General features: G+C 41.2%; 1 protein-coding gene across 1 annotated transcript; it reads right to left on the bottom strand.

Moving 5' to 3' along the window:
* Positions 1-954: 954 nt before the first annotated feature.
* Positions 955-7876, bottom strand: LOC125722248 (interferon-induced protein 44-like). The gene is made up of 6 exons (XM_048998460.1): positions 7716-7876; positions 6901-7096; positions 4677-4829; positions 4293-4464; positions 3834-3934; positions 955-1775 (listed from the first exon to the last, which is right to left on the bottom strand). Exons 1-6 carry the CDS (start codon positions 7802-7804, stop codon positions 1599-1601), a joined length of 888 nt encoding a protein of 295 aa, XP_048854417.1. The 5' UTR covers positions 7805-7876; the 3' UTR covers positions 955-1598.
* Between the last annotated feature and the right edge of the window lie 16493 nt (positions 7877-24369).

Here is a 24369-nt window from a genome sequence, read left to right as displayed (position 1 = left end):
CTGCCACTGGGAAAGAAAAAAAAATCCCTACCAACCCATGACTGACAACCAACAGGAACCAAACCTTTTTTTTTCATTGATACTTCTGCACTTCTAAATGAAGAAGACAGTTTTGAATTCCAGCTGCAAAAACACCAGCGCTGTGCTTGTAATCTACTAAACCTAGTAGCTAGAGAAGATGGCATAAATGCAACATCCAGTGAAGCATACAGGAAATTGTACCATTCTACATTTAGCAAGTGTAATGGTCTGCGGAACAAATGTGGAAGGTCCACTGTTCCCTCCAGCTTCTCCGACCGAATAAGACAAGGTGGAATTCCTTGTTCCTGGCAGTGGAAAGACTATGTAGGATAATCGAAGACAAGGGTGAGGGGGCAGTAGGAGTAATGTGCACCGGCCTAAAGGTCCCAATGTAAGTAAGAAATATGCTATGTGTTTTATTAGTTAATTAAAATGAATGTGTTCAGTTTTCTTTTTTGTATAATATTCTGATTTAATTCAATGTAAAGGTAGACTTAAAATTGCGGTGCTGTTTGTTTTGTTTTCATTACAGGTTCAACCCAGCCGACTTGCGTTCCTTACTGAGTATGCTGCTGTAATGAACCCTGTCGCCCGGGCAACCAACATTCTGCAAGCGGAATCTAATGCCCAAATGGGGTGGCTACTTCCGACAATCAACCTCCTGACCATCAAACTTGACAGTCAAGATGCAGCTGAAGTACTGCAAGCCTCTTGTTGATATGCTACAGACTGGAATTAAGAAGCGTTCTGGGCACATGTTGGGGGATGCTGAGCTGATCGCAGCTTCGATTCCTCTTCCAAAATTCCGAACATCATGGACAAAGGATGATGTCACAATCAAAATGGATAAGACAGCATGTGTATACACTGTAAAACCTAACAGTACTTCTTAATGAAAGAAGTTAATATAACAATAATTAATTGTTGGTGGTGTATTTAATTGCCAGTGCTGCCCTTGGATGATTAGCATATGCGGAAAGGTGTTAGGACTGTTGTGATACCCTTTTCGGTGTAGTTCCTGGTACCGCCCACTCCCCTGTAGATCAATGGTGCTGGATGTATATTTGCATAGCATGACACAGTACTGTTTTTGACTTAACAGATTTTTTTTAATTCACCACGATTGTGATGAATAGGGCAAGAGAAAAAAAACCACAGAAATGGCTATTGTATGTTAGCCAGTGACTACGCGAGATGGTATAGCCTCTATGGTTTAACTAGAGAAGGCATTGGCTGGGAAGAAAATGCTGTGAAAATCAACTATTTTTTTTCTCTTGTAAGATTGGGCTGTCTAGGAAAAACATCAAGTCCATATGTACTTCTATAATTGAGGAGATTTCTTTGGGGATACACATATATAAAGGATATATCGAATTTATATTGTATAGAATATATCTAAGCATCATTCATACTCGAGTGAGAAGACAATTATAAATCCATGTTATGAAAAGGTTTCTGTGTCGGAAAGGTACAGAAAGAGCCTAATGCAGGTTTACAGGAAACAAAGGTGTGGTGTAGACCACAAGGACATGGACAGAGAAAGGCAATGGCACAACCCCTCAATATGATCAATTCATCTACTCTGTGTCGTCCTCCCAGCTGTCAAAGTAATTGTCAGCAAAGTCCAGCATCTGCTTCATGGCCTTGAGGAGCAGGATGTCACAGGTGTCACTCAGCTCACTCTCATCAAAGTAATTCTTCACTGGAATCACATTTGATGGTAGGATGCCCAGACACTCGCTAGCTCTGTAGATCTGCAGAGAGACACATACATTCATGTATATTTTCCTGCTGCTGTATCACATGATTTGTGTCAAACAGGGTTCTAATAAGTCACAACTGAAATGGTATAAATCTGCCTTTAGCAGATGCTGCCAAATGAGAATGTACAGTAGAACCTTGGAACTTTAATAACTCTTAACTCAACCAACTCTGATATCAAACGGGTATTTTTTTTCAAGGCAATACGTTGGATCTCAACCTTTCCTACTAGAACTTCTATGGGTCAAGAAGCGTTCAACTGTACAAATTCGGACCTCGAAAGGGTCTATGGCGTTTAATTAGTCTCAAAACTCACACACATAAAAACCACGCTTGCATATGCACTCGCCAGCAGAAATATCATCTTCACTATACGCTTCACTATACGTATTACACAATACTCACTTGCTCACTCAGTATTTAATTATTACTCTCAAAATGTGTGCCACGCCCCCCTGATTATCCACGTGTGCTTCCCTGATTATACCCAGCTGTACCCTGTTGTCTTGTCTATTTCAGTCCCCGTCTTGCCTCAGTTCAGGGTCTGTAATTGATGTTAGTTTGGTTGCATGATCCTGTCCCGTCCGTAGCTGCCATTAAATTCCCGTTTACCCCGATTTCACCTCCTGCCTCCTTCCTGCCCGCTTGCCTGCCCATGCGCCTTACTCGCACAACTGGCGAAGCGTGACAGAATGGCAGACCCTAGGAAGAAAGCACCTTCCGTGATTGAGGAAGAATACGCCGGTTACATTGACCAGGTGCTATTCTGGATCGCCCAGCCCGGCATCCGGGAAGATCCCCCGGCGTGGGGTCTCGTCAGCCGGAGCTGGGTCATCCTGGACCAGCTGTCCCTAGAGGAGGACGCGCACCTCGCAGAGGAGGTGCGCGTTAACTTCCGGCAGCTGGCCGAGCTCCGGACGGAGCGGTGGGTCGCTCCGAGTGAGCCCGCGACTGTCCTCCCGCCGTCTGCCTTTGTGGACAGCGCGCAGCCTCCCTTCCAGACGAGGGCCCGAAAAAGGAAGAAGCACGCGATCGTCCCGCCGATCGTTCTGGGGACGTGCGCACTCGCCCCCGCCTCCCTCTCAGCCGGGGAACAGGAGGACTCTCCGGCTGTTCCTGAGGTCACCTGCGCAGCTAAGCTGCCTCCCCGGGCAGCTTCTCCTGTCCGGAGAACACGCCGGGCCGCCGCGCAGCCCGAGTGGCCGCCTCCGCTGCCTGCAGGTCCACCGCCCGAGGCGCTCCCTTCGCCTCTGCCTGCTGCAGCTGCTGCACCCCAGCAGGAGGTCCCGGCTACGCCCGCTGCCTGCAGGTCCACCGCCCGAGATGCTCCCTTCGCCTCTGCCTGCTGCAGCTGCTGCACCCCAGCAGGAGGTCCCGGCTACGCCCGCTGCCCTCGCCACCAAGTTCTTCACCCTCCAGGGACTATACTGGAGGTACCACTGTACGACTAAAGTTCTAAAGCTCCTGAGGGCAATTAAATGTCAAAAAACTGTACTACTTGCCGATAGAGTTTTTTAGTGTGATAGTATTCATAACCGGCTTCTACTGAATATGTATCAGAATGTACTCACTGATAAGACTTCTACCCACTTATGTAAGTCGCTCTGGCTAAGGGCATCTGCCAAATGCAATAAATGTAAATCCAAATTTTGGACACAAATTTGTCATCCATCCATCCATAACCCCCAATCCCAGGCAACAGAGGACCTGAGGAAGGAGACACCCAGGCCAGCATCCTGGTTTATGGAGGCGTGAGGCCACAGTGCTGCCCACAGGGTCATTTTGCTGCCTGACAATATGTTTTAGAAAATAAAATTGAGATAAAGGTTTGTGAGCCATTGGAATATAATAAACCAAAGGTTCAGACCCCCCAGGGCTGTGGACTCGATCCCTGCCGCTGGTTGCATGTGTGACGTTTGCTTGTTCACTCTGTTTCCTGCTACTGCCCATAAACATTCACCCAGATGAACTGCTATCTCTCACTTGTTCACGGTGTGTGTGTCTGCTGCAATCTTTTAGTACTGATTCCAATGTTAGACCCAGAAACTCACCATATCCTTTATGTAGCAGCTGTGATACACCTTCTTCAAGTCCTTTTCCACATGTGGGCACGCTTTGTCCACATGAGTCAGTAGCACCAATAGAGGGACCTCTAAACACAGCAACAGAAACGTCTCACTAGTGACATATTATATGTTGTCTGCCAAAGGCACGGAAAACGTTCAGTTTGCCATATTCTAGTCCGGTAAACTGAACTTCTCTGTGTTCATACTGAATATCCAAATACATTATTAAAGTCATTAGTTCGCATGGGTGAACTTACATTTCTACTTTCCCGTATGATTGTTCAGTATTAATCATGGTTCAGGAAAAGCAGGTGTTAAAGCATATTACAACATGTATATAAATAGTTGCTTGTGAATTGTGACCCCCCAGATCCACCCCCTCCCCCACTGACACACACTCCATCATAGATGCCACCTCCCTCCCTGTTCTCCACACTCACTGACCTGCCGAGTTAGTTCTCTTTCTGATTTCATCAATTTTATTCTTCATTCCTTGGTCCACAATTCCAATTGTGGAGGCGTCTATCACATACACCACACAGTGGATCCTGTCCTTAAGAGCCAATGTGCTCCATGCCTGAGAGTTATCAGCTTTCATTGGCCGCACAGGGTTGAACTAAACAAACAAAAAGTTGTGAATGACATACAGACATGCATTGACTGTGAGATCATAGAAAACTAAAGCGAAAAGCAATGCGAGTCCTTTCATATGACACTTATGTAACAACAGCACATTATTTATGCCAAAAACAATCAGTGAATGAGATTTAATTTCCTGTATTCATATAGCAGTAGTTTTTGAGGTGTGGTTAGATACACAGTTCTTACCTGGTACTTGTCTGGAACGTGGCCCTTCAGGATGCTCTCAATATCTTCAGTTCTCACCCCTCCATCCTCCCTTGCTTCCAATCCCATGGTGTCACACAGTAGGAATCCCAGAGGCTGTCCGCTTCGGCCCGCTTTTACCTGGTAAGTGCGATACTGGAAGAAGACACATGATGTCATTCACCTTCTACCTGCTTATCCAGTTCAAGCAGGCATCTCAAAATGATGTAACTTGGTGGCCACTGGTGAGGAGGTCTTCAGCTCAGGCAACCAACTTTATTTAAACAATACAAGGACAATGGACTTAACAACCAGCATTAAAATGGGGGTGTGGGGAGATTCACTAAGCTTGGTGACACTGCTGATTAGTTTTTTATTTTTCAGGGAGACCAATCACTTGATTGGTGGGCTGGATTTAATAACCATTAAGAATCACATTATGTGCTCAGCCGGTACGATGTGATTTCATATCACGGAAAATACATTTCAGCAGCACATGTCCTGTAGGTAATAAGAACATAAGAACATAAGAACTATACAAACGAGAGGAGGCCATTCGGCCCATCAAGCTCGCTTGGGGAGAACTAAACTAATAGCTCAGAGTCGTTAAAATCTTATCTAGCTCTGATTTAAAGGAACCCAAGGATTCAGCTTGCACTACATTATCAGGAAGGCTATTCCATACTCTGACTACACGCTGTGTAAAGAAGTGCTTCCTTAAATCCAGCTTGAAATGTTCTCCCGCTAATTTCCACCTATGGCCACGAGTTCGTGTATTTAAACTAATGCTGAAGTAACTATTTGGTTGAACAGCATCCAAACCTGTTAGAATCTTATATACCTGGATCATGTCCCCCCTCAGTCTCCTTTGCTTGAGACTGAACAGATTTAGCTCAAGTAAACGTTCCTCATATGACATTCCTCTAAGACCAGGAATCATTTTTGTGGCCCTACGCTGCACCTTTTCTAAGGCCACAATGTCCTTTTTAAGATATGGTGACCAAACCTGCACACAATATTCTAGGTGAGGTCTCACCAAGGAATTGTATAATCTTAGCATTACCTCCCTTGACTTAAACTCCACACACCTGGAGATATACCCCAACATCCTATTGGCCTTTTATATTGCTTCCCCACACTGGCGAGAATGGGACATGGAAGCATCAACATACACACCAAGGTCTTTCTCATGATCAGCTACCTTTATTTCAGTGACACCCATGAAATACCTGTACTTTATATTTCTGCTCCCTAGATGGAGTACCTTACATTTATCGACGTTAAATTTCATCTGCCAGGTATCGGCCCAGTCACTAATTAAATCAAGATCCCGCTGTAGCTGCTGAGCTACTAATTCAGTATCTGCTACACCACCCACCTTGGTGTCATCTGCAAATTTCACCAGTTTACTGTATATATTGGTATCCATATCATTTATGTAAATTAGGGACAATAGTGGTCCTAAAATCGAACCCTGCGGTACCCCACTATGAACGCAAGCCCACTGTGACATTGTGCCTCTTATAACTACTCGCTGTTTCCTATCTGTTAACCAGTTATCAATCCAGGTCTCTACGGTACCTAAAATACCTGTCGCTTTGAGTTTAAGTAGGAGCCTCTTGTGGGGGACAACATCAAAAGCCTTTTGGAAATCTAAGTAGATGACATCATAGGCCTTCTTATCATCAACTTCCTGAGTAGCTTCCTCAAAAAACTCCAACAGATTTGTTAAACAGGATCTACCTCTCCTAAATCCACGCTGGCTATCCCGCAAAATGTTATTGGAGTCCAGGTAATCTACCATTTTCTCTTTGATTATAGCCTCCATAACTTTACCAGTTATACAAGTTAGACTGATTGGCCTATAGTTAGACAAATTACTTCTATCCCCTTTTTTGAAAGATGGCAATAAGAACATGATGAGGGCGGCACAGTGGCTCAGTGGATGGTGCTGCAGCTTCACACTTCTAGGGCTGGAAGCTCAAATCGTGCCTCTGGCTCTGTGTATGTGGAGGTTGCATGTTCTTGCTGTGTTATGTGGGTTTTCCATATCCTGCCATAGAGTCAATCCCTTCTTAAATCACAATGAGGATAACAAACAGCAACTGAAGCAGAGTGAAGCTAAAAATAACAGAATATCGTCCTTCCTCTCAAGCAAGAACATCATATAAAGACATCTGGATACACGAATGTTATACCAGGAAATGAAGTTAGACAGTCACATTACCTTCAAGGTCAGGCTGGTTTTCATTTCTCCTACTGCAGCTTGGCTTGTAATGTTGCCACGGAAGATAGAGTTGATGGAGTTGAAGAAGCTTGATTTTCCAGCTGTAATCTGACCAATTAGAAGAATCCGAGCCTGAGGCACTGAATCAATGTTGGGCTTGTAATCTTGCAGGTATTGCTTGAGATCAGTTCGTGTGCTAAAAGAACAGACATTTGAATTGGAAATAGGGATTAGCCAGAATTCATAAGGAATATAAACGATCCCATAATAGCATATTACTATGGCTTCCTTTACATCTCATAAGTCATCTGCAACTAAAACCACTTAATGAAGTATCATACATGCTTATTAGAAAGTGTTTGTTTATTTTTTATTTACATTTGCTAACCAAAGCTATGCAAGGGTCTTGTTCAAGGGCCCAATGGTGACATCACTCTGCGGAACATAAAATCAGAATCTTCAGAATCTTTATTGCAACATAAAATAAAACTTGCTTTGGCACAGCTTGTTACAATTGGAGACGCCCATTACAATAGACCATTAACAATTTGGGCATGAGCAGACAGATTAAATATGAGGCAAAAGATACCCAGCAGAGATACATAAATGCAGTGTAGGTGATAAATGCAGTTAGCAGCTGGTGAGGTAACCTGCAGGGCTGCACACTGCCCAGTGTTTATATGTGTGTTTGTGTGGGAGGGGAAGGTTATAGAACTTATGCATATTTTAAACATATATCCATAAAATTATGGGATGCTAGTAAAAAATAAACAAAACAAGTTGTTGATTATGTTGGATAAAAACGGGCTTCATACCTGTGGTCCCACACAACATCCCTCCAAGCTTTACCAAGGAGCTCTGGTTTGTTCTCCTCTGTCACTGGGGTACTGCTCCCACTTCCCATTTTCCCAACACCAACTTTCTGACCTGTTCAAGGAAAGCATTGTGTTTTCATTATCGGTCCACCAGTCCCTGGAGAAACTGGGGTTAAGGGCCTTGTTCTCAGGATCTGAACCAACAACCTGCTGACTACGGCCACAGAGCCCTAACGGACTGAGCCACACACTGACCCATTACCCTTTTGCATGAACCTTTTTAACAATATACTTTATACATTTTCAATATGCCTTATGCTACAGCTGGCTTTGGAGTAAAATGTTTCTTAAATGGATTTTTACAGTGCTTGAAGTAGGGAAAATCGAGTGCCGGTACTCCCCTTGTTGTCTTTTACCGTTACTAGCAAATCAAACATAGTAGAAATGTTGCCGGTTCTCTGAAAAGGGAGACAAAGAGGTGCTAGGTACAGCCTCTCTCTGAACAGCCCACTTCAAGCACCGAATTTGTACTTATACCTATTATACCTGGTACATTCAGGGCTGGTCCTCACTCATGTGGCGACCTGGGCAGGAATTACCGGCAGTGCCCCCCCTCCCCAGTGCAAACTCCAAAATAAATGCAGAAACAATAAGAGTGAAGAAATAAAGATGCTGGTGACTAAACAGTGCCTAAACCAATCTACAACATTAAATAATGGCCGTTTTTATTTTAAAGGGAAATTTGAATGTCAGATTGAACAATAAATTAACTTCAATATATAAATATATATAAATACAGAACATTTAACAAATTTACACAACACTATGCATCCATCTGCTTTTAAGTGTATCCATGCAATGCCAGATGCGTCATTAAATTTGATGCCCCCCCCCCTTTTGCCCTTACAACATGACTAGAAAGGTTTAAAAGAATCTGGGAATTACTTTTATCTGTTATCATACAACCGGGATCAAATGTCAAGTACTACAACTGTTTTTTTTTTTTTTTTTTTTTTTTTGCTTTCATTATGCTGTTTGAAAAAGATTCATAAAATACTTTTAGAGTTATTGTGTTCACAAGACTGAGTATCTTCTATAGCTGTCATTTCCTTCCTTTGCTACCACACGGTGCTGCTGCTTCATTTTTGAGACAATTTATCTGAAAATAAAACCAGGCATAGATCTTCATTTAAATAATGTTTTTGTTACACATTACAGTTTTTGATGATTGCTTACACACGAAAATTAAAAGTAGTACACTATTAGCAAAACCGCACACTCAACAAGCAAAACAGCAGCCCATATTTGCACAACTATAAGCACATTGTCAACCTCACACTTGTTGCAAAACTCTACACACAGTGATTTGCAAAACACTAAACACACTTAACATACATCACACACAAAAATCTATCATGAAGTCACTTCCTTGCAATACCAAAGCACTGACTGTCAAATTACCTCACCGTCCAACCAATTGGTTCAACACAGTCATCAGGTGTGCAAACACTTGTTTGCTTAATTGTAGACACACCAATCAGGTGTGTAAGCACTATAAAAAGCAGCAGGTGAGTTCATCAGTCTTCAAGCAAAATGGAAGGAGGAGGAGGAAGGGGAGGAAGACGAATCAACAGAGGAAGAGGAAGAGGAAGAGATGGAGGCCATGCTGGAGGTAGAAGAAGAGGAAGACGAAGACAAGAAGGTGCTCAAAGAGGACCGAATCTGACAAATGAGATCCGCGCAACACTGGTTGACCACGTTGTCAACCACGGCCTGACGCTGAGGGAGGCTGGACTGCGAGTACAGCCAAATCTAAGCCGATACACAGTGGCAAGTGTGATAAGAACATTTCGGCTGGAAAATAGGTATTGTACAAATATCACCATATCAAGAACATCTGCACGGTTTCAGTAACTGCTTTACAGTACTGGATTCTATGCAGTATCAGCACTTCTGTTACCTTGTCCTGTGAAATATACTGTACCATTGTTTACTGTTTTTTTTCTACATAGGATTGAGGGTCAGGAACGACAAGGGGGAAGGCCTCCTATGTTCATAGAACAGCAAGAGAGGGAGATAGTAAACATGGTTTTGGCCAACAATGCTATAACACTCAAACAGCTCCAAGCTAACATTGTCAATAACCATGCCAGTTTCAACGATAGCCATCAGGTCTCAATATCAACACTGGCACGCATCCTAAAAAAAAAACCATATTCAATTGAAGCAAATTTATCGAGTGCCTTTCGAGCGCAATTCCGAAAGGGTGAAACAACTGCGGCATGATTATGCAGAGGTATTTATTCACTTTAGCAGTGTGATCTTGCATACCGTCTCATAATCTTTTACTGTACTGTAATATGTATACTACATCGACACTGAACTACACAATTTTGCCTGACACTGTTCTTCAGGTAGTTCTACGAATGGATGGAGAGGAGATCCAGCATGAGTTCATTTACGTAGATGAGGCTGGGTTCAACCTGACGAGAACACGAAGGAGGGGAAGAAACGTCATTGGCCACAGGGCTATAGTCAATGTCCCAGGGCAACGTGGGGGAAATATAACACTCTGTGCAGCCATTACACAGAATGGGGTCCTCCACCGCCATGCCCATATGGGCCCTTACAACACAGCACTCATACTTACATTCTTGGACCAGTTGCACAACATAACAGCAGCAAATCAAATCGATCATATGCAATACATTGTTGTCTGGGACAATGTGTCTTTCCACCGCTCTGCTCTGGTTCAGAACTGGTTTCAGCAACATCCACATTTCACCGTCCTACATCTTCCACCATACTCTCCATTCCTCAACCCTATAGAAGAGTTTTTCTCGGCATGGCGGTGGAAGGTATATTACTGTTTTAAAACACGGGCCCTGTTTCGAAAACCGTGCGTAAGCAATCGTCAAAAACTGTAATACCATATGGAAACTGGAAAAATGTTTTGTTACGTAGGAATGTTTCGTTCAAATGTTCAGTATTGACTGACTTGAGTACATGAAAAGAAATAAATATGTTCATCAAGGTGCAGTACTTGTCTCGTGTGTTGTGTTTGGTCAATATATTCATGTTCTTTATCAATATCTCAAAAAAGAGAAAAAAAATCAAACCAAGACTATATCATTAGAAAGGTAGAAATGTTACAAGTGTTTCAGATTGAGCACAGCAGTGTGTAATTGGTTCAAACAAAATCCGACTGTATGAACCATGTCTGCGCCATAGGGTACCAAAGTGGGCTTTTGGTAAATTATTGTACAGTTTTGAATTAAGTGTTTCATTTTGCAAAAGATCTCAGATGTTCTGCTACTTGTGTGTGTAGATGTGTGAATTGTGTGTAGGGTTTTGACAAAATGAGCCTTGTTTTTAAAATCGTGCCTAAGCAATCATAAAAAACTGTAATATGATGGTTTGTGTTAACTGATTGGTATAAAAATACCATTTTTACAAAGGTTTGAAGAGTTAAGCAAGATTTATTAGCTTTTGCAAGAGACCTGTTTGTTTTGCTGATTTGGTGGTTTTTTTATTTGAGTGCAGAGTTTTTGCAAAATAGCCAGTAGTTACAAAAATGTGTTTAAGCCATCAGAAAAAAACGTGTGTGCTTTGGTGCACATCCATCCATCCATCCATACATCCATTTTCCAAACCGTTTATTGTACTGGGTCGCGGGGGGGTCCGGAGCCTATCCCGGAAGCAATGGGCACGAGGCAGGGAACAACCCAGGATGGGGGGCCAGCCCATCGCAGGGCACACTCACACACCATGCATTCACACATGCACACCTACGGGCAATTTAGCAAGTCCAATTAGCCTCAGCGTGTTTTTGGACTGTGGGGGGAAACCGGAGTACCCGGAGGAAACCCCACAACGACATGGGGAAAACATGCAAACTCCACACACGTGACCCAGGCAGAGACTCAAACCCGGGTCCCAGAGGTGTGAGGCAACAGTGCTAACCACTGCACCATCATGCCGCCCCCCATAAATTCATTTTTCCATTTTTATTTTCAATAATATTGATGTTAACTCAGCATCTTATTTTCAATGTTGAAAAAGTCGCTTTATATCAAGGTTTCGCCACCATTAATTTTTCAATATTGAAAATCTGTCCAAAAATCAATTCATTTTCAATGCTGATAATTTATCACTGACCATAATTCAATGCATTTAACTATACTTCAACGCTGAAACAATAACATGATGCTATCTGGGCTATGAATAATTATTTCAATTGATATACAGATTCCAAGCCCATATAGGTGACACACAGGTACATAATGGGCGTCTTATGTCTGAGGTAGCCAGCTACTGTGTTTGATAACCCACCATCATAATAATAGTTTCCTCGCACCAGTATAAAAGTAAACCAATTGATCCCTCTTGCAATCACCTGTGGTATGAAACTGAATAAAATGTATCGTACCAGTCTTGGGGAAAACCAGTGAGAATCCACAGCACTGCGCAAATTCTCATGTGTTCCTAATGACAAGGGCAAGACTGGTAATCAAATTAGCCTCTCAGCAGGAGTGTTAGTGTAAAAGCAGTGCTTATTGACACAGATAATAAAGCTTGTTAGAATGCGTAACATAATTATTTAGCTGGGCCCAGTAGAGGTGAGAGCTCCCCTAGTGGCTACAGGAGTGTTAGTGTAAAAGCAGGGCTTATTGACACAGATAATAAAGCTTGTTAGAATGCGTAACATAATTATTTAGCTGGGCCCAGAAGAGGTGAGAGCTCCCCTAGTGGCTACAGGAGTGCATTTTCCCCAAAGCAGATATAATGGATGGGATACAAGAACAAATCAAATTATTTTCCTCATTTAATATTCAGATTTTAATTGGGCTTAAATTTTAGAGCACAGTGTGTTCTAGGATGGTACGTTATGGATATTAGTCTCTACCACATTCTAACGCTATAAATCCGGACCTTTTCCTATGTTTGATTTGGTGGCTGCCAGGCGTTCTGAGTAGTATAGTGACTATGGTAGGCGTGTGATTCCCTAAGGAATTTTTTATTCTGTTCTGTGTGGCAAATACATATAATGCTGACATTTTTCCTGGAAGATTTGGGATTTTTCATCCCGTGCCTTAAGGTATTTCTCTCCAGCTCTAGGGAGTCTCCCCCGAAAACACCAGTCACTCACTAGCCTTACACTTATGCTTGCTGACTTATTCAACACCATGAATGGATTAACAGAAAAACAGAAACCTATTAAAAGGCTGCACCATATCATGATATGCAAATAAACATCCAGCATCATTGTTTCACAGGGAAGTACATTATTTATTGATAATTATAACCCTAACCCTTACTTCTCAGCTTGACAAACATAAGGTGCAGCGCGTGAGCATGTGAACTGGTTGAAATGCAAGTGTCTCACAGTCAATGCATAAGACTTGAGAGCCCTGACTTTACTTATATAGCCCACAACATGTTTATGATTCATAAATAAATCTGGCCAGCAAATCGGTCTTTCATTTTCCACAGAATAAAAAAAACGATAATGTTATCCCGCTGATAATTGCAGGCGCGTTTCACCCCCGGCACTGGCTGGAGACACAGGCAAAAGGCATACAATCTTATTGAGGTACAAAAATTATTCCATCTACTCTGCACTTCTGCATAACTTCCATCATAGTGCCAGTTTTTGCGGTCAGCAAGTTTATTACTGTAAGCGCCTCCATAGTAGTGCCTCTGAGGAACTGAACCGGACTTCCGATGGTGTCTCTCACACACACATCATACATATATATATATATATATACACTCACTCTCTCCGGGTCTTTCACATGATATGTGGTCAGCCACCATATGGGAGGCATATTCAGGCATAAATGAGGGGCATATTTGCAAGTCGCACTAATGTGTCTAGTTATAAACTTAGTTGTATTGTCTCCAAAAATGGTTGCAAAATGCGACTAAATGGTCGCATCCTGGAACCCTGTGGAGCCACACTTTTGATTTCTTAGGCATATTTTACACAATGCGATAAAAACATCGACACACACATGAACCAGGTCACTAGTTTGTCTCTGGGCTTTTTCCTTCGGCCTATATGGCATGTTTGTGAAATGTTACGTCACATAGCTAATCACCAGTGATCTTAGATCTATACCCAAGTATGCTCCCAGATAGCAGCTGACTCCGATCCGGGTCCGCCTCTAAGCCGGCAAATCCGCGTTACAGTCACATCCGTTTTACAGCTGGAATACGGACAAGGCCCGGACCCAGGCTTCCGTGGCGGGAACGCAATAATGTCAGCAGAATCAAAGCAGCTACGGGCCGGATCCGGGGAACGAGCGCGCAAATTTTCATTTTCTGGAATCTGACAGGATCACCGCAGCGTGGGTCGAGGCGCAGGAAAAGTTTGAGGAAACAGTTTTATTCCGGTACATACAAGACACACAATGCGGTTAAACTGTGTTTGAAGTAAATTAATACTTTTTGATTATGGTGGGTCGTTAATTGTTAAGTTAATCTTAAAATGTTTGACTTTTGTCACTAGTTTGTTAGCCGGCAACTGATCGCTCTGTGTTAGCTATAGCTCTTACTAAAATAAGCGTGGGTCGGTTAATAAAAGGTAACTGAGTTATCCATCCATCCATTCATCCATTTTCCAAACCGCTTATCCTACTGGGTCGCGCGGGGGTCCGGAGCCCATCTCGGAAGTAATGGGCACGAGGCAGGGAACAACCCAGGATGGGGGGCCAGCCCATCGCAGGGCACACTCACACACCATGCACTCACACATGCACACCTATGGGCAATTCAGCAACTCCAATTAGCCTCAGCATGTCTTTGGACTGTGGGGGGAAACCGGAGTACCCGGAGGAAACCCCACGACGACATGGGGAGAACATGCAAACTCCGCACACATGTGACCCAGGCGGAGACTCGAACCCGGGTGTCAAAGGTGTGAGGCAACAGTGCTAACCACTGCACCACCATGCCGCCCCCGTGCAGAAAATCAATAAAATGAAAATTAGACACAAACTAATTCAACTCAATAAAGAAAATATTATTAAGCTAAGAGAAGTAGAGTTTTTAGGTTTACCATTCATGTAGTACTGGAGACTCACTCAGACCATAGAATCATACAGATTAGCATTAAAGACACAATTTAGTAATTTAAGCATCCAAAATGAGTAAAAGAGGGGCAGGGCGACTGCTCATTTGTACTACTCCCTGTATACTTTCTCATAATGCTACACCATGGGGTTCCTACAACAGGCCTTGAAGAAACCTCTGTCCGGGACAGGTTACTTGTCACACAGGTGGACCACAGTCATCAATGATGAGATAAATACCTATTTCATTAAATGATTTTAAAAATAACACTTGAATATTCTAATGGAACGGTAATTCAACGTGTACCGGCAAGAAACCTTCAGCATACAACGCAATGTTTTAAGCAGCAGACATGCTTTAATCACAGGACTTGTTCACCATGTCACATTAGGCCTGACAAACTGCAACTACTGTACAAGAGACGTATCCAAGAAATGGTCATATATAACATCCCTTCAGAAATTCATGACACACAGTCTGATATTACAATACAGTTCATAAAAATGCCCGGGGCGAACCTAAAACAAAAGGAAGATGACACTTCACGATTCTAATACACATACCACTTAATTTCAGAGTACCGCAATTAACATAACTTCTACTACAAGAATCCCACACCGACATGCCAGTTAAAATCAGGCTCAGACGACGCTTCTAGCTGCAGAAGAAAAATACATTTGTGACCAACTAAAATTCGGCCTCAACGTCTGCCTCTTAAAACGGGACACTTCATTCATATTACTGCATGTCACAAGAGGGTGCTGTAAGGCTGTTTGATTCGACTTCAATTCCTATTCCAAGAGTCAAGAATGGATAGTGGATCCCAGGCAGCAGTTTTCCAGATTATCAATTTCAAAAACTTAAATATATGAGAGAAAAAAAAGTCATTGTAAAATTAAGAAGTATATAATACTATTAATGACAAGGGGTCTTAATACTTTTCGTTTAATTTTATTAACTCAATCTTTTGCTGGCAAGTATACCTTTTAAATTATATACAACACAGTACAACTGCATTATTTGTGTTTTGTATGCACACTTCATACAAAGTAAAAGGTTAGGGCGGCTACTTCATTAATAGTGTTTCTTATTGATACTTTACAATTCCGTTCTATTGCCCAATTCCCAGAGGACCATGCAGTTTTATTACAACATAGTAGTCTACGGAAATGTCAATACTAATCATACATTTGAGTGACATAACTAAATAGACATATGTTGACACACAGACACAGATAAAAACAATTAAACTCCCTCTATGTGAAAATGACATGAGACACACGTCCTCAATGTTAAAATCTATGATTGTAAAAAATGACCATCGTTGCCAATGTTATATCTCAGGTCTCAGATTACTTCGTTAAGTGTCAATTTTACTGAAAAAAAAATCACAGAAAAAGGCAAGCTTATTTGCCGACATTTAGTAACCGACAAGCTGATTAAGGAGGACTAAACCTGTACCTGACTTTCCTGTCAGCTCCTTGGGGATGGCTAATCTTCAAATTTTATTACAAATATTACAACTTTATTTTGTGCCTTGCTTAAAGTAAAATATCTTCAGACTACTGAACACCGCGTTGATGGTGACATTTTTAAACTGATTCGCTTCTTTCGCCTCACTCTTCTCTATGTGACGGGTGGGCGTGGTTGATCTAGCCGGCTCCCGATTGGCGGAAATTCGGTAGCTCCTGTGTCATGTGACGGGTAGTAGCGTAGGCAGCACCGCCATAGATTTGAAAGCTTGGCTGCCTCGTTGGGTGATACGCCATATTGGCACGGTAATTGTGAAATAGAGGATTCATAGAGATGACTTAGTGAACCGACTATTTTCAAAACTGCAACAACATGAGGAATGTTAAAACTAGAAAACAGGGAACCACATTTCACAGGTAAAAAAATTTGCAGTACGGTCAAATAAGATACATAACATGTTTACTAGCCTGTGACACTGACGAGATACTAGCATGATTAGTTTTTGTTGAGAATACTGTGAGCAGTACTACATAAATTGGGGGGGGGCAGTAGTGGTGGGCTTGTTTATTTGTTCTACATAATTGTAAGATATAAATACGTTAATTAGTAAAGAAGTTATGGCTAAAAGATCTTTCCATCTACACCCTGACATGTTGCTTGTTTATGTCTAATTATTGCTCCAAGATGGTGGCGCTGCTGACACGTTGTGGAAAAGCGAGATGAGGCATCTAGGCTTTCAAATTCATGAGCACCACGATGTACTTCGTTTAAATGGGAGGTTCACAAAAAAACTATTAAAAGATATTTTAGAGGGGGCTTAATGCTATCTATTCATCAAAGTTCTGCTGGGAGTTGTTCAGGTTTGGAAATATCAGCCGTAGAAATGTCGGGCTTCTATCGAAGTACACTACTCGTATCTCTGCGCATTAGACACAAGCACGAGCTGCCTGGCGATATCTGCTGCGCAGTGATATTATTGGTGTTTGGAGTCGGGTAGAAGGAAATAGTTCGTATATTAAACTGCTCGCGACGAAGTCTGTGGATTTTCTTAACCTGTTCCTGATTTCTGGTAAGAGATATTGCTGTTGAATTTTTCAAATACGTTGTTCTGGCGCTTTAAGTAGTGAAAGCAAAATTGAATCTTATTATATTGCTTATTCATTAATAAGTAGCTATAACATGTATACTGCCCAATGTTTTGATTTAATAAATATAAAAATTTCATAAAGATTTAAAAAATACTTCATAATTCAATACTTCAAATAGTTCATGATTTTCAGGAGCGGTACAGTGGTTAGCACTGTCGCCTCACACCTCTGGGTTCCAGGTTCGAGTCTCCGCATGGGTCACATGTGTGCGGAGTTTGCATGTTCTCCCCATGTCGTCGTGGGGTTTCCTCTGGGTACTTCGGTTTCCCCCCACATTCCAAAGACATGCTGAGGCTAATTGGACTTGCTAAATTGCCTGTAGGAGAGCATGTGTGAGTGAATGGTGTGTGAGTGTGCTCTGCGATGGGCTGGGCCCCCATCCTGGGTTGATTGATGGATGATTTTCAGGTCACACCGCCCCCTCAGAGCCCACCAGTCAGTGACTGTCTCAGAGTGTGATGTAATACACAATGTCCGCACCACCCACTTTTCAATGAGCAGTAAAAACACAACAGCTTGTCTCAGCGGACAGCGGCTCTTATCAGATAAGGGGAAAAGGACAAGATATCAAAAGTAAAAATAAATATATCACATTTGGTTAACATCAAATGAAAATAGCCCTGCAATAATATATTGGATTCTAGGATATCACCTATTAAAAGGGTGAATCTATTCTAGCAGAAGATAAAAATCCAATTATGAACAGTGAAAATGGGCATAATAGGTCCCTATAAACGACAGGTTTCTGTCCATGGTGCTGAAAACCCTGATTGGCAGATTTCACATTACAGCGATTCCCCCACTATATCGCGGATTTTCCTCCGACGCCTCACAATTCTCTGTGTGTCCCGTACATTGTTTGTGGTCCGATTGTTTTCGTTTTGTTCTAAGCCCTACGATGGAAGACGTTGACCATTCAGGAGAAGGTAAAAGTTCTGGATGTGCTTCGGGAAGAAAAGCGTTATGCGGACGGCGTTCGCCATTATGGCTTGAATGAATCAACAGTATGCTACATGAAGAAGGATGAAAAGAATGTGTAAGAGCCATATATGTTTTTATTTTTATATATTCCATTACATATCTAGAGAGAAAGTTGTGTGTGTGTGTATATATATATTACATATTATTATTTTATTTTTATTATTATTATTATTATTATTATTATTATTATGTTACTCATATCCTTAGCCCGACAAACAGATATATGTGTTGTTTCAATGAGTTTACATGTGTTTAAAGCATGTGGGAGGGGTATTTTAAGGCTTAAACTTAAAAAATAATTTATATGGTCTTTCTGTATCGTAGATTTTCACCTATCGCTGATGGGTCTGGAACGCATCTTCCGCGATAGGCGGAGGATCAAATTTACATTTTTAACCTGATTTGACTTCAACCCTCTTATTTTGTTAACAGAGTGTGCGGGGGGAATACAAAGGATTACAGTGGGTAATAGGTGATTTATATTGACCTTAATTGTCACCCAAGTGACTCTGGACAATAAGTTCAATAATGCTTCCCAAAAGCTTCTCTCTTTTTCACTAGTTACACTTCATTACACCGAAATCAAGGAAGAATCAAATGTACAAGCCCATTATACAAAATATAAGATGCAAACACATAAAAAATATTTTGTAAAAACATTAGAAACAGATTAATATATATATTGTGCAATTTGAAACTTTACATTTAGACCTCACTTAGAAAATGCAGGTGATGACCAGCCCAACCAGCAGTTCTGTCTGGTTGTACAGAATACCTACTCAATTAAATTTTGAGGTCATGACTAAACTAAATTTCAGCTCTGCCTTTAACATCAGCAGTTAGATGAAACTGATCATTGCAGAGGGAAATACAGTGAAGCCATGAAATATACTAGATGTAAATATATTAATTTTCACATACACTTGAGCTCAGTGAATTCAAGCATGTCATACACTGTAAAAAAAAAAATCCACCAAAAAATGGAAAATGTACTGGCAGAAAATTACCAGCACATTTTCCGTTACGTTAATGGACTTTCCTTCAATTTACAAATATTGTAAATTCAGTTTTCCACAGTTTCTTAAATGATAGTTTATTTTCATTTTTAATTCTTCATTCTGCCAATGCAAATTTGTTTCTTTAATAAACGGTGTTGTTCGTAAAAGTACAACAAGTAATTTGAGAATATAGTGATTCACTACATTGATTATTTTTCATAACTCAATGGCCCATAAACATACAGTTATCCATCTGAAGCTGGATTTAAACCAGCAAACTTTGGATTACAAGCCCAAATACTTGAGCTACTGAGCCACACACTTACACTGACTCAGCTTAAGTTGCAGAGACACAGTGGATGTTTTGATTTAATAATTCAAAAATTCAAAAATACTTCAACATTTAAAATGGTTCATGATTTTCAGGAGCGGTGCAGTGGTTAGCACTGTTGCATTACAGAACGGCAAAGGACCCCTCACTAACAGGAACCTAAAACACACAAACACTTGGGAACACTTCAAATGCGTGATCTGACTCTGCAAGGGGAGAACATGTTCATGTGGAGTCTTGGCTTTTCACAATGTTTCATTCCTGCTTATAGCTAAGGTTTTTTTTAGCCGTCGTCACTCTAAGGTTGCCCATTAATGGTTTGGAATTGGGAATGTAAAGCTGTTTTGTTAGCATGTCTGCCTTACAATTCCTTTACTGTAAGTCGAGGCCTGCTGGAGCTCAATTCTGCTTCATGGCACTTGTATTTACTCTTTATTTTGCATTACATTATGTGTGAGACTAACCCCTTTCTCTACCTCTCCATTCCTCCTGTTGAGCTCCATACACAACTAGTGGAGAAAAGGGGTGCTTGGAGGGGGGGACGATATCTCTGGATGCCCACTTAAGAAATATCTGCGTTACCTTCCAATACACCTTCCAAACTTAAGTGGATTGAACATGGGTGCTGTTGAATTAATAAAAAAATGCTCTGTATTAAAAATAATTTTGTTTATATAACATAAAATTGAACTATAAACATGAAATTTAAATCTGTTGAGTTTATATATTGACAAAATAATAATTCTGAATTTTGAACCCCCATTGAACAAAATTAAACTTAATATGGACAAATGGAAAGCATTGAAATTATCCTTATGGGGGGAAAGTTAATGTTACTAAAATGGTTGTGGTGCCTCAAGTTAATTATCTCTCTATGATGCTTCCATTTAATATTCCGCAAAGGATATTTAAGCAGTACGAGAGTATAGTAAAAGATTTTTGTTGGGAAAGAAAAAACCTAGGATTAAAATTACTTTGCCCAGAGACAAGGGAGGTCTAGGATTGCCAGATGTTAGATTATATAGCATGTCATTTGAAATAGCCAAACTCTACTATCACTGGAAGAATGTGAATTCTGATGTGGACTGGATAGCTATCGAGAGCGATTTGGCTTCACTATTTCAACCTCTGCACATTCTGTGACAATGGGGGGACAATATAAGAAACACAAACCCGATAATATCTTTTTTGAGGAATGTATGGATCAAAATACATAAGAAGCTTAAAGTATCACATTACATGCAGCCATATTCCTCAATTTGGCACAATCCTGAAATACAAATAGGAAAAAGTATGGAAACAATGGCAACCCAAAGGGGTGAAAACTCTTTGGGATTTATTCGGAAATGGGATGTTTATGTCATAATCAGATGTAAAGAGTAAGTATGATGTAGAAGGAGGAGGGAGTTTTTGGAAGTTTTTGCAACTGAGGCATTGAGTCACGAGTGTTAAAATAGAGAAGATGAATGGTCAAGAATACTTTCTAGAGTGGGGAAATATAGGGAAGTAAAAGGTAAATTTATTCAGTGTATAATTATGCGCTGACACTACTGGACACCAATTAGACTAAATAGAACTGGACTAATTAATACTGATCAGTGTTGGAATTTTAGAAGGCTTATTTACACATGCTGTGGCAGTGCTCTCAGGTATATCCATTTTGGGGTAGAGTTCTTGATCTCCTAGACAAATGGCTAGGCTTTACTTTACCCCGCAAACCCGACTCTGTCTGCTAGGAGATAGAGTGGAATTGCCAAAGGGGAATAATAAACAGTTTAAGGCTGTGATGGTGGGACTCATAACTGCCATGAGGGTAATATTAAGGCATTTGAAATCCTGAATAATCCCTAATATATAGAAATGGACCGATGAGATGATTAAGGCAGCTTCATATGAAAAAATGTTGGACAGACTAAATGGGAAAAAAGATATGATGAAAATGTGGGAACGTTTCTAGGGCCATGTTTTTGAAGGATAAATGGCTGGGAGGTTGAACTAGTGATTGGTCATATTGTTTTATAAATGTGAATGGCTGAAGTGCTGTAACTTTTTGGTTTGAAAAATAAGAAAAATTTGAATTACAAAATAAAATATTTTTGGATAGTAATTTCATGTAACCATTTCTCTTAAAATTAATTACATCCAACTGTACATTTTTTAGTGTAGGTACGTAGATGGATCGATAAAATTAAATAATGATTACAAATCACAAATAACTATTACAGTCATGGCCAAAAATATTGGCACCCCTGCATTTATGTCAAAAAACACACCCCTTCTTCCAGAAAATTGTTGCAATTACAGATGCTTTGGCATTGTCATATTAATTTCTCTTGTTGGCAATTGAAGAAAACAAAAAGAGGAAGAAGGAATAACAGGAATGGGAGACATTCCACGCCAAAGGGCACCTGCCCTTCTCATATTGTCTCAAAAACCCAAAGCCCCAGAGAGCAAGTCAGAGTGCTAAGAATTATAGCGCCAACAAGCCCATGGCCCCTTTTCATGTAAAACTTCGTATATGAGGATGTTTGTGCAGTTTAGTGCCTCTCTTAGCCTCGGCTCCTGTAAATCATATAAGCACACCCACCACACCCCCAGGAGCATTCCGCGTGCCCCCACCTGCCAACCTGCCTGTCCCCCCCAGCCCACAGGCCGTCTGTTGTTCTGAAATTTATCCACATGACTCCTGACCAAGTCTAAGGTAAATCAGATTCCATCTATTAGAAATGAAATTTTCAGTAAAATACAAATTTTTCCCCCAATCTGGGAGACAGTGCAGAATTTTTGGAGTCGGTCCTAACTCTGTCTTGAATATGTACCCAGCAGGCACCTAGGACTGGTATCTCCCTCTGAGAATCTTTCTAAGGCGCTCAGCAGCAGAAATTCTCCATCCTAGATGAGCCTGCAAAGTTCTGTAGAAGTTAAATATACTTTAGTCAAATGAGAGACTAACCTGTTGTCAGGCAGGGGAAGCTTGAACAAGGCCTTCATTCATGACAGCTCCACTTGGCTTTTTGACGAGTCCCCATTTAGATGCAGCACGTCAGAGACTGAAGAGCAGGATGAAGGCTGTAAGTACAGTTTGCTGTGGATTATGACAGTGTTTAAATCTAATAATGGATGAGACAATTTACTTAAAGCATGATATAGTTCATATTGCTCTTCAGGCTTCGTGATAAAATATTAAAATTATGGAGTACAAAGTTGTACATGCAAAGAAAACAATGCAGAGCGACAGGGCGCCTGGCCCAGATGGTCTTCACATAGAATTCTACAAAGGCTATTTTTTCCTGTTGGATTAACAGCTTTGGTTGTCTTGCCCTTTAAAGAAATTCTCTCAAGAAAGAAGTTGCCTCTTACCATGTCACAAGCAATTAGTTTCACCCAAAAAGGAGGAGGACCCCTCTCTGCTCCCCGTGTTAGTAGGTTCTCCCCGACTCCTCCTGCTTATTCCTTCCTCCCTCCCTCCTATTTGTGCTCTCCTCCTCCTCTTGGGTTCTATTCATGTCTTTTGGTTCAGCAATAAAACCCACAAGGCTGCCCTTGGATTGTTCCTCTTCCCATCGTGACATATTATGTATTACATGATTATGAAGTGATTTGATTATTATACAATAGTCAATTAACCACTTTGTTTCTTCAACTTGTCTTTCTTCTGAATCATCAGATATATGTCGTAGCTGGTAATTTGTTACACTCTGCTGTCAGTGCCAGTGTAGCCTAGGTACAACCAGTCGTATGTTTCGTTCATGCTGATGTTTGAACAATTTTTAGGAACAGTTTTTCATAATGTTTTCTCATATATGTGGTGTGATAATTGAGCATGACCCCACTGTTGCTGTGCTTGGTGCTCCTGTCATGTCCTGTAATCTCTTATTTTTTCATGTCTCCTCCCATTCATGCCAGCAGGGGTCGCTGCTGGCCCTTTGTAACCCTCCTAATTCTCCTGTATCCCATTATAGTTCTCCATCCTAACCCTGTACACCTGTTTTGTCGCTGATTAGTGTGCTGTGTATAAATATGTCTGCCCTCACTGCGTTCCCCAGCTCAGTCATTGTTGTTCCATGTGTAGTCTGTGTTTCCTTAAAGTCCACGTCTGTCTCAAAGTGGCTGCATTTGAGTCGAGTCTCACCCGATGCTCACATCTCCCCGCAGAAAAACAATACACCGCCTCACAGGCCAGAGCCACAGCCTTCTCCTCTCTGCTGGGTGGAAGAACAACTCTCACGCAGTGGAAGTCCTCCAGACCCCCTGCCTTCAGACAATAGATTAAAGATGTGTTTTCTATGTTACCTATTGAAAATCTGAGATACAGCAGAGGCAAATGTAGGAAGAGCTTTCATGCTGTCTGGTCTCTTTTCACTGAAAATGTGGAGGGCCTGTATGTCACTTGGAAGATATTATTTAATCCCTTATATTACAAACCAAAGAATATTGCACTACACCATTACTAGGCTACACAAAGTTATTTTAACAACCACTGAATGGAAAAAGGTCAGTGCTGAATATATATAGCTGTGGAGCAGCAGCAGGCTTTGCTGGGCCGGAAATGCAAGCAGCATTGTCCACATTACCACTCTCTGTACTTGGATTGACCGAATGCTCAGACCGTAGGAAAAGAATTAATACTTTTTATTGATCCCCATCAA

This window comes from Brienomyrus brachyistius, unplaced genomic scaffold (genome assembly GCF_023856365.1).
Source record: "Brienomyrus brachyistius isolate T26 unplaced genomic scaffold, BBRACH_0.4 scaffold37, whole genome shotgun sequence".
NCBI lineage: Eukaryota > Metazoa > Chordata > Actinopteri > Osteoglossiformes > Mormyridae > Brienomyrus > Brienomyrus brachyistius.
Note: the sequence above shows the minus strand (reverse complement) of the source record. Positions and strands in the feature narration are given on the sequence as shown.